Genomic DNA, 18,095 nt, shown 5'->3' on the forward strand with positions numbered 1-18,095 from the left:
ATTCAGCTTAGCAGTCTTCTCTCTAGATCCTGACAAAGATTTGCTCTTAGACATAAGAAGTGTGAGACTTCAAGAAAAAATAATTAAAATTTCTGAAACTCAACTTACTGGGCACATACTGGAATGATCAGAAGGAAGAGTTGAACTGAAAAGGCAACAGTCATAAGAGACCTCATTAGTTAGCATCTGAATTTCCCTCTATTTTCCCACTAAGGGTGGAAGCCACCAGAAAACCTGGTGGAAAGGCAAAGAAGCCGGTATGTTGCTGTTAGCTCATATGGCAAATTCGTCAAAACTGTAAACACTAAGTTTAGAGTCATCTTGAGTGGGTAGGCTACTTTTCCAGGGGGAAATATTGACCAGATCTGTAAAGAACACAAAACTAACCATAGGGTGGCAAAATATATGGCATAGAATGTATGTTTATATACATAGAAATAATGAAACTTTATATGATGGAGAAGTAGTGAAAGTAAGTTATTACAGGGTGACTGAAGAAACAGATAGTTGTCTACCTATGTATTCCCCTATATGATTGTAAGGATGAGAACTGGGATATCCAGAAATCTAAGGGCTGTTTCTGAACATTGTGAAGATGGTTCGCTTAGAAAGGTAGGTTCTCTGAGTCATTTTTTTTCTCAGTGTTTGTAATTAGAGATGGATAATGGTGGTTTAGTCATCAACCACGGATATGGAGACTGGACTCAAATAGGTCAGTCTTCCAGGGCTCTGCATAAGAGTGCCCAGGAACATGGGCAATTATCTTAGCACCTCGTTACTGCACCGAGGAGGTCCATGTAGCTAAATTGCCACAGCCATACTGTAGCCAAGAGGCTCAGTTCCTGCCTTATATTGTGAAAGATCCTAAAAACTAGCAGATCTTGAAGAAAAGATGTGCTTTGCTCTCCCAAATCAAGGTATTAGAAATGTGTCTGCTAATGAGCTTGGAGGTACATATATTCTGAAGCAGACTCCCTAAAACTCCTATTCATATCCAAAGTAGTTATTTTTTTGAGGTAACCTCCATCTTGCAAGGTGATCTCAGAACACATCTACTTTGTAACTTTGGTTGGTCAAGACTTCACGCTAATGAGTACAGAAAGTGCAATGCATGGAGAAAATGTGGCATCAAGTAGACCAGTGCAGGACAGCAAGTCGATTCTTGACAAAGAGGAGCATTTTGTGCTGTCCTGCTGGTTGACGTTGAATGTTAGTAGCTATGTGGAGGGCAGAATGTTTTCCATCCAGGAAGAAGCATCTGTTCTTACTGTCCTGGAAAAGTTATAAGCATAGTATTTATAGCTGTCGTGTCAGGCCAGTAGAGCCTGACAGTGAGCAATCTTGAGAGCTGCTGAGAAGTGTGAGACTGATGAAGCCCAGTCTCACAGGATTTCTATATTGTGATAGGAGTTGCTACACTGAAAAGAAAAAAAAGAAAAAAGTATCCAGACATTTTATTCACTTTTTTAGGAGCAACAAAAGCTACAGAAAACCAGACTTTGTCAAAGAAAGTTGGTTCACAGTAGCATCACTGATAGGCAGGTTATCTTACTTGGAGTGATGTTATGTGTGGTATCACCTGGAATGGGCAAACTGATCATAACCCCTGGGTTGGAGGGGGATTACTAAGGGCATGAGTACATCATTAAAAGGTCAAAAATCTTCTAGATAGGTCTTCTGCTGTGATACAACGGTCTTATCTTTGAATAGTGAAGAATACAGGTCACATTTGGAGCCAGCTTGTGATGAAGGTGCTATATGGCAGAAAGTTGGAGGAGCTTTCTGTTGAGTAGTATTGCAGCAGCCAGTTCTGAAGAAGGAGTCCAGGGAACAGAGGTTGATGCCCTGTACTCTTCTGTCCATGACCACATTTGGTACCGAAGATCAGGAGTTGCCTTATACAGAACACATTTCACAGTGGGGTGACAGAGCACTGGAACAGGCTGCCCGGGGAGGCTGTGGAGTCTCCTTCTCTGGAGAGATTCAAAACCCGCCTGGATGCCTTCCTGTGTAACCTCATCTCGGTGTTCCTGCTCCGGCAGGGGGATTGGACTAGATGATCTTTCGAGGTCCCTTCCAATCCCAAACATTCTGTGAGTGTTTGTCACTATGGAGGAACAGGGGAGAATAAATTTGTGTCACCCGTAATGGTGTCACAAGCCACTAAAACTAACAAAAATTTTACACATAGGGAGAGTTGCCGATTTGAAATAAAGATCCTAAATGTTGTCTTGTGTTCATCGTAACACATGAGGTCACTGTGTAGAGAGCTGGTAGCACATTTCAGGTTGAATTTTGTCAAGATACACGGGAAACATAGTGTTAAGGGCTGTCTGACAACATAAACCACAGTAAGTAAGTGTGCCATGCAAACTCTCCAGGTGTGTGCAATGCAGGACCATCTGGAGGTGTTTTTCTGGACAAGATGCAGGAGTCAATTCAGGAGCTGGTTTCAAGTGAACTGATAGATGGTGTGACAGCCCAAGTGACTCTTTGATGTCTTGTCAGTCTGTTGGGGTCTATGGCACATAAAGTATGGGTTTAAGGAGGGAAGGAAGTGGCAAAAGTACAGAGAATTTGCTAAGACCCTATCTACAAAGTAGGATTAACTGTTGAGAAAGGAAATACAGAGAATTATCTTTCTTGATGAGGATGTGTGCTTTTACTGAAGCTGTTTACCATAGCTATAGAATTGTATATCAGATTTTTGATTTATTGGAACAAAAAGCCCCAAACACCCATACCAAAATTGCATTCTTTTGCTGAATATCCAGGGATTTTTTGTTGGAGATCTTGAAGACAGAGTTTGAGCTAAGATGCCCTCTGCAGAGGAGTTTAATTTTCACTGTTGGCTTGAATTAAGAGAGTATTGTGTGAGAGCAGGATCCTGTATGACATAATTTGAGCAACCAAATCTCTTACTGTGACTTTATCAGAATGTGATAAATAAATAACTAGAAATGGTACATTATCCCTGTAATACCTGTTTTATACGACTAATATATTCTAATCCTATTTTAAAGCCTGCTGCAGTCAGCAGCATTCTAGCTAATAAATTTAGTATTGCTTTCCTCCTATCAGGGAAGAAAGGTTAGTAGGAAGGGTCTGCTCCTCCTCTTTCTCATTTCAGTACCAATCAGACTGGGATTGGGAACTTGCGCGAGTGGCAAAGGGCTCTGACTGGGGAATGACACCAGCACAAGAGATGAAGATTTATTGTTTCTGTCCCTAAAGCGATATGGAGAGTCCTGATCACATTCACTCTCTTCTGACACTTCCTGTTGCATCAGCAGTACAGAACATTATAAAATCTATACATGTGCCACAATGAAACACCATTATTTAGAAATTATGCCTTATGAACCTGTAGTACTTGCATTTAGTGTCACTTTAGCACAGTGGTTCAGCCTTAGCGATTTACATTGCCTGATAACTGTAGTTCTTACGTGAGAAGTATTTCACAACCACAGCGCTTTGATGGATGTACATGCTAGTTCTTGGAAACTTTTCTGAACAACCAATGCTAACTTGGGCTTGTCTGGATAAGCCACAAATAATCTAACAATCCACAATCCAAGACATATAAATCATAGTTAGAAAAATGATAGTTTTATAAACTTCTTGCTGTTTTCAATGTCACACTTTGCAGCTTCAGAAGCTTCTTACTATGGACCCTACAAAGAGAATTACCTCAGAGCAGGCTTTGCAGGACCCCTACTTTCAAGAGGATCCTCTGCCTACATCAGAGTATGTATTACCTCTTCTGTGCTCTTCAGAAGTGTCTTCTTTCTGCTCAATGCTAATCCCTGAAATGAGATGGATGATGGCTGAAAAATTCACAGATATCTAGCTGTATCCACAAGAAGTAGTACCTCTGGCATGCTCAGTAGAAGCTATTAGTGTAGTACTGAAGTGTCTGCATCTGCTGGTGCCAGAACTAAGTCATCATGGGCAATAACCCAGTACCACACTAGTGTTTTAATTCTGAATGTACTACCAAAGCTAGTGTGACCGTATTACTGCAGTATTGAGAGATTTAATCTGTGCCCTGTTCTGTTCTGCCATCCGCAGCCTCACAGAGCCCTGTTCTCCGTTGCCCAGTGTCACTGGGCCTCTCCCTAGGACTAGGAGAGTTCTCTGACCTACAGCCCCTTCCTGTGCCCTCGTGTACCCAGTAGCAGTATGACGAGAGAAGGGTGAAGAGACTTGTGTCTGCCAAAAATCCCACAGGTCCCTTGTTCAGAAGACTCAACAGTACAGATTTTATATCTCTATATATTCTACTGTCATGAAAAATTCAGAAGATATATTCAGTTCCTACTGGCTGACTTTGTTTTCAGAAGCGTGGTGGTTCATAGCATTATGGTCCACAGGAGCTGAATGCGGGGAATCTTCCACCTTTGCCTTCGCTGTTTCCTCAGCTAGCAGGCAACACTAAAAGGAGACAACAGCCACTGGAGTGTAAAAAGAGTCTAGCTGAGACTAGTTGTGTGGTTTTTTTTTCCTTTCTTTGTCTGTTTGGATAAGCCAAACACTACTTAGCAGCTAGATTAGGAAGTGTTTACACACTTTAAAAAATCATGTCACATTTATTGTATTGTAAATTCTGAATGCTGGCACAGAAATCTAAGAAACTGATAGTGGTCATATCTACCAGTAGTTTTCTATCTAGTGTTTGTCAGATAGTCTTCTATGTAGAGCTATAGTTCCCCATGTATTACAGGGTAACATTATGGTAAAGTCTCTGCCATAAACATTAAGGAATGTTCCAAATCGTATTAACCAGCTGAATTTAAAAGCTATCTCTTTTTCTCTAAATAAGACGTGAGAAGCTAATTAAAAATAACTCTGCAGCTGTGATTGGCAAATATATTTAAGCCTGTTGTAAGCCAAGGTGAGTTCATACGACATGAGCACTCTTCGGATCGGGCCCTTTGTTCGGTGATCCATGCATGTTCCAACTAGGTGTTGTGGAACCTCTGACACTGTGTTTGTTCGTTTTGCCATCTGGATCAACAAGTGGTCGTTCTGGCTTTTGGGCATGCTCAACCATGCCATGATTTCTAAATGATGGCCTCATGCCAACAGCAAAGAGATCCGACATTACGATCAGCACCTGACTGCTGGTATCTGCTGCTATCTTGGGTGCTCACAGTGCTGCTCACTTATGTAAACAGAACTCATAAATTACAAAAAGTTAAATTTTGTTATATGCACTTGTTTTTAATATAGCATGAAGTAAATGTGTGTAATATGTACATGTTTGTTGGGTATTTACTGTTCACTGTGTTTCAGTGTATTTGCTGGCTGTCAGATTCCATATCCTAAAAGAGAATTCCTCAATGAAGATGAACCCGAAGAGAAAGGGGATAAGGTATTAAAAAAAAACGCCTTTTTTTTTTCTTTTTCTTTTAAGTATGCAATAAGGAAGACTCATGGTGCTACCAACTGAAAATAATGAAACATGAAGAGTTAACCCAAAATGTGTTCTCCAGGCAAGGCGCTCTTAAAACTGCTTCCCATGCAGATTAGAAGTATCAGATGACGTTGGGGTGTCTCAGGCGGTATCACCAGCACAGTTTGCCCTGACCTGTGGGGAATGAGCTGGACGGGTTGGTCTGTCAACAGTAGCTTGCTTTCTGCTGCCATCCTTCCAAAAGGACCTTGCTACCTCCTCCAACATCGCATGATGAAAATACATTGTGATCACATGAAAAGAATGGCATTTCCATTGTATGACTGGCATATATCCAGACATTTGAAAGTAGGTGGCTGTCAGGGTCTCAAATCAATAGTGGCAGCCTGCTTCTGGCACTACATCAGAACATTTCATCCCTCTGCATGCGGTTTCCTGATCGTGTTTTAAGGGCCCTCAGACAAAGGAGCAATAAGGACAATGAAATGTTCTGGTAGCAACAATCTGCTCTGAATACTCCCTTTCCCATAGCCCTGTAGACATGGGCAAGAACTTGTTTGTGTGCACAGTAAATTTTGGTGTGTTTGCAACATAATCTGACCTGCTTTGTGTGTGTAGCTCAGCTGTGCTACGTGACTGCAGTAATTGTCCCGTCCTGTGAAGGGTGGACAATACAGCTTGTTATTTTCACTTAGAAGTGTACAGCGAGACACCAACAGTAACCTATAGCTAGCAAAATGTGAAGAAAAAGACCTTAAACTGTAATTATCTGAGGACTATTTGGGGTGTTACTCTTTTGGAATGACCATTTGACTACATGCATTTTCTCTTTTCAGATTTTTTTGTGTAACATGAGAAACTAGCCAAATTTAAAAACAAACCTATGACAATGCATTTGAAACAGCAAGTTTTGTTTTTAGAACAGATACTGTAGGTTCTTCTGTACCGAGAACAAGTGGTAACATCCTGGAATTTTGTGTCCAGATAGTTTTGGTTTTTGTTTTTTGGGTGGTTTTTTGTTGTTGTTGTTGTTGGTTTTTTTTCCCAAAAAGAGGACACACAGAATTAAAATGACTCTGGCTTTTGTATCTAAAAGTAAATATCTGTGTTTTTTCCTGGGAGTGTTGGTGGGTGGGAAACAATGGCATGTTTATATTCAAAACAGCCATTATATAAATGATCTTTGAGATTGTTTGGGACAGTGACATATTTATGTACACTCCAAATTAAACTTATTTTCAGACCATTTAAATAATATAAGTCACACATTACTCATTGAATGTGTTCCCACAGTGTAGAAAACTTGAAGGTAAAGGGTATTCTGGAAGTTGAATCTGCACTGTGTTTTGTTTCTTTTTAATAATGTTGCAAGTAGAAAGGATTTTTGTTTTTAATAGCACTAGCTTGTGGTTTGTTTTTAAAACCATAAATATCTGTATAGTCCTTTGGAAACCTAGATTAGTTTTCTGAGTCTGTTTAATTGGAACTTACACCTGAATTGGATAACCTTTAATGTAAGCATCCATTCTTGGAAATGGTTAACCGTTAGTCATCAAAACTAAAATGAGTCTTTGTAAAACAAAGTGAAAAGATTATTTTCTCATTCAGATTCTGTTAGGCACGTTTCTACTGGGTTGGTTTCTAGGTAGGACCCAAGCTTCCTTTTGGTAATTTGTACCTGGGAGGTGACAGGTGGCAATGTGTTACTAACTGTAGACCTTTTACAAGTTTATTCATTTAGGAAACACCATGAACTACACCAACCTGAGGACAGTGTTTTGCTGCATGAGCTGTTTTTGTGTGCTCAGGTGGTGCAGGTAGAGCCCAGCCGGAGTCTGACAGAGCAGAGCTCGGTCTCTGCCCAGGCAGCAGCAGCAGTAGCTGCACAGAAGAGCAAACTCAGACTAGTCAGGTAAATTTTGTGCTAATATCCAAAGCGCAAAACAGGGGACCTACGACAAACCCTTGTCTTCAGTTGTGAGAGTTCCTTCAGTATTTGTTTACACGTAACAAAATTGCAGTCAGCTCTCACAGTACCAACTGCCTCACATCCAAACACCCCTATGAAAAGACAATTTTCAGAATTCTAGCACAAATACCACCTTAGTTATTGGTGTTTGTTTGTATAAGTGAAGCTCAAACCATTATGAAAAGACAAATTGCTGCTTAACAATTTTTCTTTACAAGCTGGCTTGATTAACTTTAAAAATTATTGAAGTTTAAATCTCCTGAGAAGCAGAATCTAACTGAGATTCGAGGACTACAAGCAGGAGGATACTTTGTTGGTTTTGCTAAATGTGAAATGGAGATTCAAACCACCTCTAAATACTTGAAGACGCAAGGCTGCTTTGTAATGTTTAATGAATACATCATTGCAGATTTGATCTGAATGTATCTTGGGAGACCGTTGTGATGAATGGCATAGATACAGATGTTTTCTGTCATTTCTCAGAGGTAACTAAATGCCTTTTGGTGATTGGGGGCATCAAGAATTTTCTGCTAGTGGCAACTGGTTGTCATGATTTCTGAGAAACTAATAAACTCAGGTTTTTATAAAAGACTGCCATACTCAAAGCTTTGATAATTATAGAAGCAGATATCCTAGGAAAAAAAAAGACTGTCTTGGAATGTTTCATACAGTGTATTGGAGGGGGGAGAGCAGTAAGGCTTTTCAATTCAAACCATGACATCTGTAGGTTTTTTCTGTGATTAACAAGTAATATGTCTCATATTTGGAGTGAAATTGCTTTTCTTTGCAATTCTGTTATGTGCCTCAGTGCTTGGGTGGAGGAGCCATCCCTGGTGCTCAAAAGCTGACACATGGGTGGTCTTTCCTTGCAGTTGTCCCACCACGGAGGGCAGAGTTGCACTCCTTCTCTCTGTTCCCTAGTACTTGCTTTAACTCTCTGAAGCCAGAAGAGCACAATGTCTTTTACTCTTGTGTCCCCCTTCTGAATTTTTTTTCTCCCTTTTGTGGTACTTTTCTTTGTCTTTCTTCCTGCTAGGTCCCAAGGTCATCTTACTTGCCTGCCTCCTCTCGCTTTGCTAGTCTTCTCCTTCCCTTGCCAGATTCTTCCCTCTACTGTTTCCTCCTCTTTTGCATTCAACTATTTGTCTCTGGTCAGTTTTCACTTTTCTGCTATTCCAATAAGATTTTCTGACCCTATACCTAGTGCACCACTCTGGACTGTATTCCCAACATACCACTCATTACAAGGTACTTAGAAGCACAGGAGACATAAAATGGTAATGAAACCCATTTCTGGTTCTGCCACAGAATTTCTTCACAACCTGGAAGAAATGGTATCATTTCTCTGGTGTTGATTTGTTTACCTTTCTGGCAGTAATGCTGCCCACCTCCTTCGTAATGTGAAAGTTTGAAAAGTGGTTTTGATTCTGAGTGAAGAAGGCTGTTGAAGCACTTGAAGTAGTTTACTGTGGTTCACCACATCTGCCACTGAGCACAAGTGAAATTTTGGGGCTTTTGATTAAGTCAGTTAGGCAATTGCTGCTTTATAAATGGTTCCTTCCATCTTACTCTCTGTGTTTTTCTAGCTGTAGGAGGCACTAGACTGTCCTTCCAGTTTTAGCTTAGCTGGCGTTATTATAGAATGTCCTGAGCTGGAAGGGACCCACAAGGATCAAGTCCAACTCCTGTCCCTGGGTATGACAACCCCACAGTTCACACCATGTGTCTGAGGGCCTTGTCCAGTGTCTTCTTGAACACTGTCAGGCTTGGGGCCATGACACCTCCCTGGGGAGCCTGTTCCAGGGCTCTACACCCCTCTGTTAAAAAAAACAAAATGACCACAAATGAGCGACCCCCACAAAGTATGCAAGAGCGTACAGAGGACATGTTTCTTCCGACACACAGCCGTGCTGTGTTTGCCTGTCAAGCTGGCAGGCTTGCATCCTTCTCCACAGGCACGGTGGCACTGGGGCGGGCAACTCCATAAAGCTCCCAGCCTAGATCAGAGCCAAGTGACCCTCTCGTGTCGCTTCTTCCCCTAGAATCAACAGCAGCAGAACCAACATCAGCAGCAAACAGCACCTCAGCAGCAGCAGGCGCAGGCAGCACCGCAGCAGCCGCAGCCACCGCAGCAGCAGAACAGCACCCAGACCAACGGGACGGCCGGGGGTGCCGGCACGGGAGGAGGGGGCACGGGCACAGGGCTCCAGCACAGCCAAGACTCCAGCCTCAACCAGGTGCCTCCCAACAAGAAACCACGCATAGGGCCTTCAGGCGCTAACTCAGGCGGGCCTGTCATGCCTTCAGATTATCAGGTACTTCTTGGATTTTTCCTGCTTCTGATACTGTAGGGCCAAAATGTCATTTTTACCCTTCCCCACTGCAAGAACAGATCATGTTTTAATGAATTTCTCTTGTAACCTGAGCAGGCATGCTGTGATATATTAGACAAAAATGTGGGTTTAAAGGTTATGTTCTGTGGTTAGTAATTTTTGATAGAATACCAGTAAGAGCTGTATCTGCTGTACCCTATAATGCATTGCAGATTAGTTCACTCCAGGAAAGCACTTGAATATATGCTTAACTTTATGTTTCAGATTAATCTTATTGATGCCAGTGGAACTATTTCATGCATGTAAATGCTGCGTTAGATCAAGTTCCGGGTACTCAGCTCTTTGCAACATCAAATCCTCTGCAAGATGCAGATCTGACAAGGTCCTGAGAAGCAGAATCAAAGTTAGAGTGGGCGTCTCTCATTTCATTCCTGCTTCATTTTACCTCATATCATCCCATGTATGGAGTGGATCTGTAGTCTGTTCTAGTATCTTGCTAAGTCTACTTCTAATGTAAAATAAAAAATGCATGTTAGCACAAGAATGATGTTTTGGTTCCTCAGTATGATTCATGCTGAAACAGGGCACAGAGACACACATGGTTTCTAATGTGACCAAAGGTGAACAGATTTGATGTTTGCTAGCACAGTAACATTCATAGGTGAAGGCAGTATCACTTTTTTTTTTTTTAATTTACGTACTTGTCTTTGCTTACTAGAATTATATTTTCCAGTGAAAAAGTGACTTACACTAAACGTAGAAAGCATTGAACTTACCAGGAGCTTCAATACTTGTGAGTTTATACTTGCCAGGACAGTAATGAGTTAAAGGCAGAATAAGAAAGAAGGCAGATATTAAAGGCAGATTTTAAAAGATGTTAGGGATTCTGTCTACTATGAGCCTTCGAGAGGATCCTACCTTGGAGAATGGCCTTTTTAGGCTGCTTGAAACTTCAAATAAGTAGCTTTTAAAAAACTCAGATCTGGAGTTGCTTTGACTTAGCCCTCCAGACCTTCTCCACAGACAATTGATTTCTTAGTGCCAGACATGTTTCTCCCATTTCTGTTTTACTTTTTTAATTACAAATTACCATGAAGGCATTGAGGGCAATTTAAGGGTAAAGACAAGTAGGTTTCTTTTTTGAAAAGTTGCAGACAGGCTTGAGGTCTGGACAGATCACTACGGCTGTCTGACTACACAGTATTTATGGCTGGCCTGTTTCGGTCTGTATTTTGAGGATGGGTGTGCTGCATCTGATGATGTCCGTTATAAAACCTTCATACAGCTCTCTGTATTGTTGGCAGACTTCCCCCTTAGAAGTTGCTAGCACTCAAAATATCATTTTGATTCAGTCAGATTTTTTTTTTTTAACCCCTTACAACTTTTTCCTTCTAAGCTTTAACAGCACAGGCATCAAAATGATGATCTGTATGTTTCCTTTATGTCACTTGCTAAATCGTATGGCCTGATTATCCATTTTTACACTTGTGTTTGGCTATCTGCCCTTAAATTCTAACTGACGGTCTTCTGTTCTAGAAAGGAATGTCTGCAATTTGTCCAAGTCAGACTACTTTAAAAACAAGTTCTCTTCTGTGGAGCAAAAATAAGCATGGGCAAGTTAATGCGTTCTTGTAGTCCATGGCATTAATTTTACTCTGTTATATCTCATTCAGATATAGGAAGAAGATTCCTTTTGCTTTGAGTTTCATTAAGCTTGTGATCCAAAGTCTCTTTTGAAATTTTTTTGTAGTTCACCAACCTCAACGTAGGTTGCTTCCACAAATGACAGTGTGAATTCCTTGTTGAATTTTATTAATACTGAGCATTCCTTATGTGACCTTGGGTGTTTTGCTTAGCATGGTGAGCTGATGCTTTTCGTCCAGAACAAGTTCCTATAACGTCATAGCATTTATCACAGTTTATTTTATTTTCTGTGAGAAGCTGCAAAAATTTTCAGAATTTTGAGACAAATTTGATGTTTCAGACACTCCATCAACAGGCTAACCATGCAGGCCAGCCATAATGTGGTTATTAACAGCATACATACTGCTGGGAGACATCTCTTCCAAAGCCAGTGTGGTGAGCTGTTATCTCCCAAACTGACACTTAAAAATGAGTGAAGTTACTGTGTACAACTGTTAGTTATATAGATATTGTATTGAGATACAGAGGTCTGCAAGATTGAGCTGTTATCTCTCTATTGTTAGCCTCACTGTACTTCACCTTGAAAACAACTTTCATGTTCCTGCATTAGACAGAACACATAAAAAGTAATCTGATATTTTTTAGGGTTTAGTACATTTTACAATATATGTAAAACTTGAAGGTGTAAAGCTATGTACAGAAATAAAGGGCAGAAGCGTTTTATGCTGCCTGAGCCTTAGGTTTCTGCTCTTCATCCTGCAGCTGAAAAGTTGTCAGGAGGCTTTCACAGCTCACCTGGTTGGTATCCAAAGGTTAGATGGAGACCACTGACCAGGGTCTTGCCTTCCTGGCGCAGATTCTTGGTCTGTGGAGGATGTGATGGTATTACAGACCCACTGTCTCCATGGAATTTCCGTTTGGAACTCAGAACTTCTCTCGAGGCCTTCTGTAATTCATAATCCTGATATTTAATCAGAATGTAGGTTCTTAACGCTTTTCCTAAATAATTGCTGTTGGCTACAGTCTTGCTGATGACCCTTGGACGTAGCCAAGTAGAACCATCAATTAGACAGTGGACAGAACTCTGTTGACTAGCTGTCTGACCCTGCACTTAACCTGACTGCAAACAAACAGTTTGCTGACTCCAAAGAGTTTTGGGTTGTTTTGTAGACTTTTCTTCTGGATTGAGGTGAGTTTGACCTTGCTGGAGAGTCTCCTGTCCATGGAGCAGTACTTTTCATGCAAAGTGGCTTTGCAGCTTGCATTATTTTGCAGCTTTACATTATTGCAGCTCACTATTAATTCTGGACAGGGAGTGGATATGGTAATAAAAGGGCACATTCAACAGGCTGGAGATCACAAACGATCCATGAATTCACTTGCTGAGATTGGGGACCACTGAGCCAACAGTGGAGGGGAAAAAAAAAGCATTCAGGAAAATAAATGTTATGTTATTGCACATACACATGCCCATCTTTAAGCAGTTGTCCTTGCTTCCAGTAGATAAGGCAGCAGGCTGAAGGACTCAATTAAAATCATATTAGTTTATCCTACTGGGCATTTTTTCGTTTAGATAAATTGAGTAACCCTTAGGTCATGGTTGTCTCTTTCTCAGGAAAAGAATATATTGTTTCTCTGTAACATTTAATATTACCTATCTAGGAAAGGGTGTTTGTGGCCTTAGCAGCTTGGTTTTGCATTAATAACACTTAAAATAATGATAGATGCAAGATTAAGAAACAGCTGAATTTTGAAATTGGGTCGGCTCTCTCTTGTGCCTTATGTATTTTTCCTTCAAAAGATGGGTGTGTACGTACTGTACTTCTAGATGCCTGGATTTTATGTGCTGTGTTAAGGCTGATTGCAGATCAGATAAATTACTTGGTTTATGGGACCTCAAGCAGTACCACTAGTCAGCTTCTCCGACAGCCACATTTTAATGAGCTTCAGAGAGGTTAAAAGTTTCCTGAGCTGCATAGTCCTGACGGGTTGGTTTTCATTCCCCTGATGCCGCTCTCTCTTTCTGCAGCACTCCAGCTCACGCCTGAGTTACCAAAGCAACATTCAGGGATCTTCTCAGTCCCAGAGTACAATGGGCTATTCTACGTCATCTCAGCAGAGCTCCCAGTATCACCAGTCTCACCAGTCTCACAGGTACTGAGAGAGCTGACAGACTGCACTGAGAAAGGAACGGACTAAAAGCCAGAAGACTCCAGCAATATGAAGTTCATAACAATGAGAAGAACCAAAAATACAGATTGTGATGCAGAATGAAAATTCGCGATGACAAAAGGAAAACTTCACTCACTGAAGACTTTCCCCACCCTATCCCTGTCCCTTTATTGCCATAAAGGAGATTCTCGTGAAGTTTTCCTTCCTCCCTGCCCTTGCATGTGCTTCATTGTGGTTACTCTAATGAACCCTTCTGATCTGAACCCAGCACTTAACTTCTTTAACCTTTGGAATTTTGAAGGATTCCTGGTGCACCTTCCTTATGCTGTAGTGATTGCCATAAATCTGTCTTTTCAATCTCTTTGATGGGATTTTAAAGTTTTAAAATCTTGAACTCCCAGGCTTTCAAGCTTGTATATAGTTAGTTTTATACTAGGCAAACCAGTTTAGCTATACAGGTATATTGCACCTTTTTAAAGCACTATGTTATTTTCACAGGATATTACTGTTTTGCTCATGGATGTCAAGAACAGCAAAATTTTACTGTTCCAGAGTATTTTACTATTCTGTTTTTATTAGTCTAGTTTTCAGGCGAGGTCTTAAAAATTAAAAAAAAAAAAATGAAAATAAAAAAAAGAAAAAGGAAAAAAGAAAAAAACCCACCCAAGTCTTTGCAGCAACAAATATGCTTCATGCTACTGGACTGAACGCCAAACAAAAGATTGCTGGTATTTTTTAACTCATTCACATTGAATTCTTGAGATCACAGTGATCATGCGCTGACTAGTTTTAAATTAAGCATTATTTTAAGTGAAACCAGGACAGTCAAATAAAAAGGAGATGCTTTCAGGATCTGTTGGAACAGAGGAATGGAATGTCTTCCCAGGCTGGACACCAAAATAGTCAGGAAAATGTATTTACTGCCCTCACGTCTGAATAGGAATGTGGATGATGGGCTTCTTTTTCTGTTAAGCACCTGAATAATGTACGTGAGAGTTCTATAAATTTAGCTTTCTTTCACATTCCTGAGTCAGTTTTCTAAATATAAAGGTGACAGAAATACTAAGACTTGTGAAAACAAGTGCATTTCATTGTTTTCTGTTAGAATTAATGACTAAGAGAAATTATTGTGCAGTTTCAAAAGCATGTTGAAAATTGTTCCTTTTTCATGTTTATGATGCATATTCTGTGTCCCTCACATTGCTGTGATTAACCCAGATTAGTTACACCAGATGCGCTTGATTGCACTGAAATGTTTCTTTTTCCCTAGAGCAAACATGTTTTGCTTGTGCCTGAGGACTGTAAGTGGATGGGTAGCTGGCAGAAAATCCCCTGTAAATAAGCAAGAGTTCAGAAGCATAATCAGAGGATCATTGTCCAACTTCTGCAACCACAGTTATTCAGAGAGACACAACGTGTAATTTAGGACGGCTTTGTTTTGCCTTCAGAAATAAGGCTGGCTCTTGTTGCAGAAACCCTGGAAAAATGCATTTAGAAAACCCCTGGCAACGTAACCTCAGCGAGCTGCTGCAACTGGTGTCCAGAGAAGAGGTGAAGTGAGAAGAATTTGTATGTAAACGGTTAATGTTACAGGGTTTTACACGGCAGTGTGTTTGTTCTCTTCTGTCCTGTGTCCCTGCAAAAAAAAATTGTATATACCCATAGACATTCACGCTGAAGTTGTGGTCAGACCTAACAAGAGGAGTAAATCTGTTTGCTCTGAGGAGAATGCTTTTCATCACAGCTAGACACATACATGTTCCTGCTGGATTTGATCTCCAGGTCACCTTCGGTACCCCTTCCCCCTCAAAGATGGTTTTCATACCCTTTGTGAACAGTTGGCTTGCTTTGGCCCTATCTACCATCATGTGGTTTTGACAACACCCAGCTTCTCTGGAAAAGCAAATAAAACCTGCTTTTGTCATCAAATGGGTAAGAAGGTGGTGAAAAAGAAACTAAGCAATTTGAAGGAAAAAATTAGCTCTGAGGAATAATAATCTCCCAAAGGATACTTTCACTGTGTAACCCTTGAAATGCTACATTTAATATGTACCATAGTAGCATGTTTGAAAGAACAGATTTTAATTATTCCTTTATTTTGTTTCAGTGAGTCTGTGGTTGTGTTCTGTGGGTGGAATGTCTCACTCTTACTGATGTTAGGCTGAGGTACCTCTGAGCTAATGGGTATTTGGCCAATGCTATAAAGTAATATTAGTTTTATATTTTGTGACTTGAATGTCACATTTCTAGAAGTTAACCTTTGACAGAGAAATTTTTGTTTTCACCCTGTTTTCACCCTTCCATTCTCTCAAAATCCTTTTGTCTTTTCCATTGTAGTTACCTAACGTTTCTTCTCCCAAGAATTTTGTGACCAAAATTCACAAACATCAGGAGGTGGCGGGGAGACATGTTACTGTACAGTTAGTTAAGGTGGGCTCTTTTGCCAATAAGGCAAAGTCACAGTGTAGATTAATCTGTGTTTAGAGTGTGAAACAGCAATGTAAGGTGCTTTAACTGAGTGAGCTTCCAGTTTCTAGCGCGACTGAGCTGAACTGGCATTTCTGCGTTGGTTGGGTCTGGCAGATGACCACACGCTGCTCCTCTCCAGCTTCTCTGTGCAGACGTGAAGCCATGATGACTTTCTCCATTGCCTTCAAACTCACAACTGGGAGGAGAATGATTAAAAGCAAAAGTGTTTGCTGTGAAATGTAGGCTGTGCACACACTTCTGGTTCCTTCCTGCTGGGGAAATAATTTGCCTTTGCTTGGGAGCTTGATGTGTGTTGCCAGGATGGGTGGCAGTCGTGGTGGAAGAAGCCTTGCTTCCCAGGGGTCATCCCATGAGGTCAAAATACTCCGCTTTCAGAAGTGAATTGTGCAGTGTGTCGTGAGAAGCCAGGACCACGTCAATTTTTTATGTTATTTTTTGCCTGTGCAGTTTCTTTAGTACTCATAGTTCTGTCTCTGCCCATAACCTTTACACCCTCACCAAAGTGTTTCACACCGGTGCCGAGAGAGGCGGGTGACACCGGCAGAGCTGTCTTCTCCATCCTGGTCTCCTGGTGGGAGAGCAGGACACAGAGTTACAGCTTTTCCCATCGCGACTCAGAGGAAACAAACGTGCGGGGAATGAGCGGGATGAGCAGCCTGGTCTGCATCGGTGAAGCTTATGTAGCACAAACTGCACAATGAAGGAAAAAATATAGGGAAAGCTGCGAGTCCTGCACTGTATCTGTGACACTGTATCTGGGGGAGGGGGAGGGAAGAGCGTTCGTAGCGGGAGGGGTGGCGGGAAGCTAGAAGTGTTCAAATATGTATAATATTTTATATAAGCATAATAAGCTTAGTTCCCCTTCATAATCTTCAGGAATGGTACTTTAACACCATTAAGCAAAGAATTGTTTTAGGATTAAATAAATGTATTGTACATAAGGCCATACGTAATCTTCTAAAAATGTCGCCAGACAGGAGCGATGTGTATTACTATATGAAAAAAAGTCCTTAATGCACTGTTATCTCCTAAATATTTAGTAGTAAATTAATACTATTTAATTTTTTTAAAAAATTGTCTTGTGTAGACACTAAAAAGTATTACACAAAATCTGGACAGAACATGTCCTTTTTAACAGCAATTTAAATAACTTTTTATATATGTAAGGTAGTAACTTTTCAAATTGTTCTAGTTGTATTTTCCCATGTTTACTATTTGTGGAAGTGTGCCTGTCTCTATTCAGTTATTTTTTTCTAATATTTTTGTGCACGCATCTTTCATTTTTGTAGTTTTCATTAGAAATTATTGTGTATGCGCCTCATGCCGCCACAAAACTTTGCCGCTCTAGCTCTGTGGTGGCCACATTTGGCAGTGCTCGTGCCAATGGGCTAGCGAAACAACAAAGCAAAATTCTTGTTTCTTATTCTAGAGTTGAGAGTTTACTGCTTTTAAGTTGTCCTGATGTCACTCTTGAAATGACTGTTAAAACTAAACTATGAGTTCATTGCATTTATTTTATATTCTCGGTTGTAATGAAATGGAATTGACTTTGCTTCAGTGTGAATTTTTTTAATAAAATAATATACATTTGTAATAATAATAAAAAGTTCAAATCAAATAAGTGCACTGAAAAGTTTTTATAAACATTGGCTTTGGGCTACCAAGAGGGAAAATTGAGCCCACAAAATTGCAGTTGTAATTATATTCAGGATGTTTATGATATTATACACCACACAAAACAAAGCTTGCAAAACCTCAGAGTTGAAATTACAGCTTTTAAAATGCCCACAAGGATATTCATGGGTATGTGTCTATCAAAATAGAACGAAGCCTTATGGAAAACAGAATCAATGGAGTAGTTCTTTTAGGTTTTGCCCTCTGCTTAAAATTGTTCTGGCATGCCACACCAGTGCCGCTTGTTGAGATTCATTATTACTTAAGTGTCAATCCTGTAGATGTGTCTTCTGAAAAAAAGCTGGTTTTACACTGAAGCACTTCTTCCACATGGCCCATGCGCACAGGACGTCCTCTGGATCCTTGGAGACCTCATCATTGTCCAGATCACTGGAGG

General features: G+C 40.5%; 1 protein-coding gene across 3 annotated transcripts in view; it reads left to right on the top strand.

Annotated features, from left to right (window-relative positions):
- Positions 1 to 17,645, top strand: part of CDK19 (cyclin dependent kinase 19) — a 137,745-nt gene extending 120,100 nt beyond the window's left edge. For all 3 annotated transcript variants that reach the window (XM_065834115.2, XM_071806642.1, XM_071806641.1), the window contains 4 exons: positions 3,650 to 3,747; positions 5,296 to 5,374; positions 9,428 to 9,700; positions 13,392 to 17,645. In XM_065834115.2, coding sequence (XP_065690187.1) covers positions 3,650 to 3,747; positions 5,296 to 5,374; positions 9,428 to 9,700; positions 13,392 to 13,523 — 582 coding nt within the window. In that variant the 3' untranslated portion in view covers positions 13,524 to 17,645. The remainder of the gene's footprint in view (positions 1 to 3,649; positions 3,748 to 5,295; positions 5,375 to 9,427; positions 9,701 to 13,391) is intronic.
- Positions 17,646 to 18,095: the final 450 nt, after the last annotated feature.

Source organism: Patagioenas fasciata, chromosome 3 (assembly GCF_037038585.1).
Source record: "Patagioenas fasciata isolate bPatFas1 chromosome 3, bPatFas1.hap1, whole genome shotgun sequence".
NCBI classification, from domain to species: domain Eukaryota; kingdom Metazoa; phylum Chordata; class Aves; order Columbiformes; family Columbidae; genus Patagioenas; species Patagioenas fasciata.